This window comes from Lindgomyces ingoldianus, assembly GCF_010093535.1.
Source record: "Lindgomyces ingoldianus strain ATCC 200398 unplaced genomic scaffold BDR25scaffold_2, whole genome shotgun sequence".
Lineage (NCBI taxonomy): Eukaryota > Fungi > Ascomycota > Dothideomycetes > Pleosporales > Lindgomycetaceae > Lindgomyces > Lindgomyces ingoldianus.
The window spans coordinates 2,509,549-2,516,719 of NW_022985163.1; the positions used below are offsets into that span (position 1 = coordinate 2,509,549).

Sequence of the window (7,171 nt, forward strand, 5' to 3'; positions counted from 1 at the left end):
CTCGACAATTTTCCCCCAATGCATCCATCAGCCAGATGTCTATCTCCAGGCTTCCTCAAGCGGAGTCTGGACGAATTCAAACGACTTTCCAATTTCGGTAAATTCTCCTCACCTGCCGCCGCGTTCAATGCCCGTCCAACCTTCCTGAATCCGCCATCACATCGCATCGCATTGAATCGAATGAAGCCGTCTAGATGCCAAACTAACATATACACCACCTTCAGCACTCAACCTTGAAGGCCTTAAAGTCCCAACCAAAGCCTACCCCCTCATTCTATTCGACTCCCCCGACTCCCTCACAGCATGCAAGCGCATGTCCGACAAAGACATCGGCGGCTTCTCGACCGCAAACCTCGACTTCCATCCCTCCACGCCCACCAGTCCCCCGCACGCGCGCTTCTACGGTAACATATCCATCGAGCTGCCCCGTGACCAACCTCACGTCCAACGAACCGGGTATGCCGCCTGGCGAACCCTCGACCGCGGATACACCCTCTTCGGAAAGTCGTTATGGGACGTCGATCCGTATGTCTACCTCGCCATCCACTTCAAATCCGACGGTCGAAAATACTTTATCAACGTGCAAACTGAATCAATTGTACCGACCGACATCCACCAACACCGACTGTATTCCAAAACCCCGGGGGAGTGGGAAACGATTCTGATCAAGTGGAGTGAATTTGTGCGGACGAACCACGGGCAGGTTGTTGAGCCGCAGCGCGAGATGTTGACGCAAAAGGTGAGGACAGTGGGGATTGGATTGATTGATCGTGTACCGGGGCCGTATGATTTGAGTATTAGTAAGATGTGGGCGACGAGTGCGGGGAGTGGGGATGAGATTTTGAGAGAGATTGAGGGGCCGATTACGGGATTGCCTATGAGGTCGAGTAGACAGGGTGCTTTTAAGAACTTGACACTGGAGAAGAAAGAACCGCCTGAAAAAGTTGTAGTCTAAGAAACCGTTATTGTCAAGCATATGGAGTGGCTGGCGTTTGGGCACTGGGGGCTTCGAATCGATTCAGCAGGAGTGTCTGGCAGGCATCGCCATCTCATTATGTGGCGTAAAATACGTTCGATAGCTGTACGTTCAACCATCCCGCTTCCTGTAGGAGATTGCTACAGAGTCACGTTCTCTCTCAATCACCCAGACCTATTTCCCATCCACAATCCTCTTCCTCCCCTCCTCCCAAACTCGGTTATGATTCTGCGCCCATTCCTCCGCCAACGTCTCATCACCTCTCAACTTTGCCAACAGTGCCTTCTTCATCAACTGCTCGCACTCGCCGTTAGTGTCTTCGACTCGTTTATAACCTAGTATTCCGTTTGTCAGTCACCATTCCGGAGAGCATGATGAATTACGGCAGGCTCGTGCGCGGGTTTGCTTGAGCAGGTTCTTGGATGGGTTGGTAAGGAGGGAAGACAACTTACACTCCCGAGCCCTGTCAATGAATAGCTCAGCGCGACTCACTTTTGCGGCGAGCGAGCGAGCGCCGTTGGAGGAAGTGGGGTCATCGAGGCCTGCAAGGCCGATGAATGAGTCCCCAAGGGAGGAGTAAAGTGAGGCAATGAGGGCCTTATCAGCGTTTTCTAATGCCTAGACCTCGTCAGCATATGCATTGCCTTTCAGTGCTAAGGGGATGAGCTGTGGAGTGTTCCAAGAACCCCCAAAGATAGGGGAATGTGGTAAAACCGGAGGAAGAGAAGAGAACGAACCTGTGGAATCACAGCATGCAACAACTTCCCCGATCCCTCATACTCCCCCAAGGCATTCAAAATACAGCATAGGACCCCAACAGCCATCCACAAACTCGGCATCAATCTCGCCTTAAACGCGACGCTAGCTGCCCTCAACGCAACGCTAAATCCTCGCTCCGGCTTGCCCACTTTGCAGAAGAGGACTCCCTTCGCCAGAAGCATAGCGGTGCGCTGAAGTATGTCAGCATTTTCTTCTTTTAAAGATGAGGCTTGGTCTTCGATGGCGTTGAAAGCCTCGGAGTATAAGCCTCGTGAAATGAGGTAGTCGATTCGGGATTCGCATAAGAGGAAGGAGAGTTCGGGGTCAGTGGATGAGTCGGGTTTGAGGGAAGAGAGGAGATGCTCGCATGCTGTCCAGTCGGTGCTAGATTGTTCATCAGCTACAGGGTCAAGAAGACGGTGAGGATTCAATGGCGCAACTTGCCGTCGGATGGCTCTCTTCAGGTTGATGATGCCGGTGCAGTGGTATATGTACTGGTGGAATTTGAGGGAGCGATGATCCGAAGAATCGATATTTTCGAGGAGGTCGAGACCCTCATCGTAGCAGCCAGTTTGGACAGCCTTTCGAAGTGTTAATAAATCCGCGCTAGAGCTAGTCGGTGGGAACTTACAGCAAAAGCACAGCGGCAGATTGCACGTATCTTCTCATCGATAGGAGAAGTTTGTCTGTAGCAATGAAGGAGAAGTTCACAATACACACTCGAAAGATGCGTCAACCCTAATCGCGAATAAAGGGTGGAGTGTAGAAGCATTGAACCACCGTTGTTGTTGACGTTCTCCCTGATGTTTAGATGCGATGCCTGGTACATGTACTCGAGGGCACGGGGGATAGATTCGCCCTCAGAGGTTTCAGTATACTCCAGGATCTCTTTGAAGATAGAAGGGGAGTTGTGGCTCACCGTAGACAGGCTCAGTTTGGCCTCATTCAGAAGAGTAGCACTCAGGAGATTGTGCATCTTTGTCTCCCTTGCCTTCGCCTTCAGAAAGATCAGCCCATCGCGCTCCGAACCTAACATGCCCATATAACCAGCTCCTTTCATCTGTCTTGGATACGCCTTGCTCATATGGTTCAGCCAGCTGAGACTGAAGTTCAAACACGTCATGTCTTGGTTCTCTCTTGCAGTTGCAATCGTTTCATTGATTGCCGCAATAGCTTCACCGAAGCAGCCGAAATCTGCTTGTAATATCGCCATATGCAGCAACGCATATTGATAGTGCACCTTCTCCCGCGTCTGCATAGCGTAGTCATAGTAGCGATGCAGGCTATCGAAGGCAGAAGTATAGTCCCCAGCTTTCCAGGCATCGAAGAACTTCACCAGGTGTGATTGACGGAGGACGGCTCCGAACGGGCCGAGCATGTTTTGGAGGCGTTTTTTCATGTCTTCTGGGACTCGGCATCCAAGGCCTTGAGTCGTCAGCGATATTCCAAACATTATGAGAACAAACCTACGTTGAAGTTGATCCAGCTGAAACTCCAACAAGCGGTTTAAATCGTCTATGCTGAGGTTTTCCTCCGTCGAGTCTTCATCCTCCAGGTGGCCATATGCAACTTCATACAATGGGTCGCCTGGCCCCAACTCCATATCTACAGCATTAATATCAATCCCAGATGAGGCGAGTCCAGCAATCCGTTTTGTCCACTGGGCCGTAGGAGCTCGGTACATGATGAAGGCAGACCAAAGCTTGATGGAATCGTCGAATTGCAATCTGGTAAACTCCAGTCGCGCTCTTCTGACGATTGTTCCTAATGGTGAGGATTTTGATAGAACGATGTGATCTGAAAGATCTTCTTCGTCTCCAGCCCCTCCATTCTGTTCACTGTCTTCTCGTGTTCTTGCAAGAAGACAGCCAAGGTGGTTGAATAGGTTATGAAGCGCATCGAATGAATTCAACTCCCACATCTGCTTGAGAAACACGTCCAATAGGGTGCGGCCCGGCATACTAGATGGCTGTCCTTGGAGAACATCTTCGAATGCTCGGATCGAGATTGAGTAATCTTGGTATCCCGAAGTATGACGGGCACGTGCGTGCGAAGGGAGTGGGGGAATGCTATGTGAGAGAATGAATGAAAGGATGGGTATTGTAGCGCTTGAAGGGAGAACGGAATTGCAGTAAAGCTTTACCAAAACAAGAAGGCTAATCTTCTGCGGAGTGAGGTACCTTGAACTTGCCATGGTGAAGCTTCAAAAAGACCAGATTATGCCAAGAAAATGGTCGCAAATGGTTGAATCTTTGTGCCTAGGCGAAATTTAATACAGAATGTTTCGTCCGGCGGAAAAGCCAGGCTGGCAAAGCATTTCGTAAGGTTGGCGATTGAACACATCCATGGCGACGGTGAGTAAAAACGGTCTAGGCGTTACGATTACATAAGCGTCCTCCACATCGAAGCATCCTGATTCTGATAGGCAACTTCTTTTTAGGGTACAGTAATGCAATCAGGAAAGCATGTAGCTATTCCAAGAGATGTTTCCTCGCCCTGTTCACCTTTTCACACCGCCTCGGAGCCGGAGAAACTAATAGTCTAGAGAGTCTGAGCACTTCTGGATGTGCTACGTACCGCCCGCGCCACAACACACCTCCAGCAACCTTACGATGGCGGAGATTAACTAAGATGGTGGCACGAATGGCTCCAGTTTTTCCTGAAGATTTAGGGGTGGGGAAACCGGATGGGAGAGCTCCTCCACGGCCGTTTTCATACTGCTCCACCACCAGTCACTAACGACACAAGGGAATGCACACACAACTCAGGGAAAGACCTCGGATGTTCGAAAATTCGGCCTCAATCAAGGCTACGGCGTTACGGAAAAGTGTACGTGATATATCTGAGGAACTCACAGTCTCAAAATCAATTTTTTGCGCTTCAATCGAGGAGGGGACCCAAAGTCAACCAATCAAATGAACGATACTAGCTCGGGCGCCGTCAAACTGCCCATTTGAGCTCATCGGGCGGCGTAGGCAGGAATGATTATGGCTGCTAGAAGTCGCCCATGGATGCCATTAATTTCATGGGGCTTCTCACACCAGAATACTTCGTTCAGTGGTGTGCAAACCTAGGCTCAAGCGCAAGCGTTTCGATGAGGTCAATAAGATAATCCAGCTTGGCAAGAGCCTTCCTCCGCGGCTCAGGAGCGACTCCTACAATCTTAATTGCAGGCAGGGGCGGGACCAGCTTGCGCAGCATACCGGGCGCCGAGCTGTTGCATCTAGTCAACTTCAGGATCGACAAATAAAGCACGAGTTTTCGTTCTGTCCAAATTTCACTTAAGCCATGCAGCTCTTCTTTACCTTCCCTTGGTGTGAGAATATGCTACCCCACTACGATAAGTCGCCAGCGTTGATTGTGCGTTCGAAAGCAATCGCTTTAATGGGCGCCTTCTAGAGTGCATGGGGGTGACGGAGCTCAACATTACTTTTCCTTGCGAATTAGTCTCCATGCCAGATGAAAGTACGGAGAATTGTGAGTGGGCTTTGCTGTGTTTCAATATCCCGACCTTATAAACAATCCTCATAATTGGTAGCCTGGAGAATACTTTTCGACTAGTACCAACTCGTGTATTTCTTGAGTGGAAAGTCCCTCTACCTAGCACTACGCGAAAACAGTACTCGCAAAAGGTGCATGATCTAGGATGGAAGATCAACAATAGCGAAGAGGGCAAGGAGAGGATTACTAGGGTTATAGGAGACTTTGGTGAGGCGCTCCACACAGGGCTTCCAACGGGCCGTACTACGGTCTGTACAAAGTGAACCGTAACGGTCACGTGTTCAGTACGAACGTACCGAGTTTGTGAGCTGTACAGTACGATTAATGATGCCCTAGGTACAGTACGTAGTACAGATTGTATTACCCTTTTAGGAAGTTTGTATAGGGGTTCTGGAGGGGTAGGAGGGCTCTGGCGAGCAGGAGGCCTGCAGGCGCTTAAATCTCTTTCTAAGGGGTTTAATCTATCTATCTGCAGTCTGTTGTCTTAAAAATGCCTATTACAGACTATTTTCTATTGCAGAGTTATCTATCCACGCCTCTTGCCGCCTTACAGGCCTTATCTAGTCCTATCTGCTCTTGTTACTAGGGAGAACTAGTTATTTTATAGTTAATTAGACCTTAATCTTGCGTCTCTAGAGACCTATAGTCTTAGCTGTTTTAACTAGAGTACAGTGTACTTTAATTAAATTATACTACTTGTACAGATTACGTGAGCTGTAACAGTTACAATACGTACACCTACCTCTCCTCCTCCCTGTTGTACGAACGTACACAAAATCTCACCTGTACAGGCCTCAAAATCGCCCAATCGTACAGTACTACGCCTCGTTGGAAGCCCTGGCTCCACAGTAGCAACTCAATTGAGTTTCGTGAGAGGGGCAACCACTCAAAGGTTAGTACGACAATCAGCGGGAACTAGAAGATTACCTGGAGAGCAACTTCCTTTCGTCCCGAGAACACCTCATCAACTACTAGTGCAGTGAAGTTCTCAATTACGGCGTACGCGTCTCCACAAACGTCAAGGGCAATCCACCGTTCTATATCAAAGCCGTTGTAGTCGGCTACGGGAGAGAGGTCCCGAGAAGTGGTTGGGGCTATCTTACTCCCAGTTTGTGGAGTACAAGACTAGCAGCAGGAAGGACCTGGGGGGCTACGACAAGAGTAATTGACTGGTTCTAGATGTCTAAGAGTTTGTTAAGTGTACCTTGACATAGTCAGGCTACATTGCTTTCTATTCCCATCTGATTCAGCGTGTGCGAAGAGTTATAAATTCCTAGACTATTCTATATGAATTTGAGTAATTCGTAAAAGTTATTCAACCTATTTCCTCTCGGTAATCATTCTAAAGGGGTGGCAGCAAGCACCAACAAAAGCGACGTGTCATAGAAAACAGCCACCTTCCGAGGGCATCTCTTTAGATGGTCGCCCAGTAGTTAGATGAGTGCAACTGTGTTCGGCGTCCTTCTGCATATATTGCTTACCTATTCACTGCCATCGCAAGTCATATCTCTACAGTTATTTCAAGTGGATTCAACGGCCCCTCTCCCCCCCTGCATTCGTCCAGTTTCTTGCAGCAGTAGCCTTCCTTGAAAGCGCATACATGTTACGCACAGATTCCCAATCAGTCGTCAATTTTTCCGACGGCTATCCATGATCAGGAACGCTCCGCAGAAGACAATATTTACTCGATCCAACCCTGTCGTCATAACCTTAGGATTATATTCCGCGGCACCAAACAAAGAACTCTTCCTTCAACCTAACCTATATCATACAGCATTCATCGACCTTCAAACAGCTAAATCTACTTATAGCCTAGTGCTTCAACCATTCCGGCCGTACCGACTCATCTGATAGCCCTACGCTAGGACTGTTGACGTAGAAAACGGTTGACCGTACATCACTCTCCTAGCGATAGGTACTGCGGGTTTAGTCCAA

At 49.0% G+C, this 7,171-nt stretch overlaps 2 protein-coding genes across 2 annotated transcripts; one reads left to right on the forward strand and one right to left on the reverse strand.

Moving 5' to 3' along the window:
* Nucleotides 1–1,082, forward strand: BDR25DRAFT_277028 (complex I intermediate-associated protein-like protein CIA30). The gene is made up of 2 exons (XM_033687586.1): nt 1–97; nt 225–1,082. Exons 1-2 carry the CDS (start codon nt 19–21, stop codon nt 953–955), a joined length of 810 nt encoding a protein of 269 aa, XP_033554116.1. The 5' UTR covers nt 1–18; the 3' UTR covers nt 956–1,082.
* Nucleotides 1,083–1,150: 68 nt separating this feature from the next.
* BDR25DRAFT_331060 (anaphase-promoting complex protein) lies at nt 1,151–4,040 on the reverse strand (the record flags this gene model as incomplete). Its single annotated transcript, XM_033692593.1, has 7 exons — nt 3,206–4,040; nt 2,655–3,160; nt 2,367–2,594; nt 2,180–2,316; nt 1,714–2,119; nt 1,429–1,594; nt 1,151–1,311 (listed from the first exon to the last, which is right to left on the reverse strand). The coding sequence occupies exons 1-7, from the start codon at nt 3,927–3,929 to the stop codon at nt 1,151–1,153; spliced, it is 2,328 nt and encodes a 775-aa protein (XP_033554117.1). The 5' UTR covers nt 3,930–4,040.
* Nucleotides 4,041–7,171: the final 3,131 nt, after the last annotated feature.

Excerpts from the sequence above, each read along its gene's own strand:
- BDR25DRAFT_277028 (XM_033687586.1), top strand. The coding sequence starts at position 19 with ATGCATCCATCAGCCAGATGTCTATCTCCAGGCTTCCTCAAGCGGAGT. Across the intron at positions 98-224 it reads CAAACGACTTTCCAATTTCG|CACTCAACCTTGAAGGCCTT; the intron begins GTAAATTCTCCT and ends CACCACCTTCAG.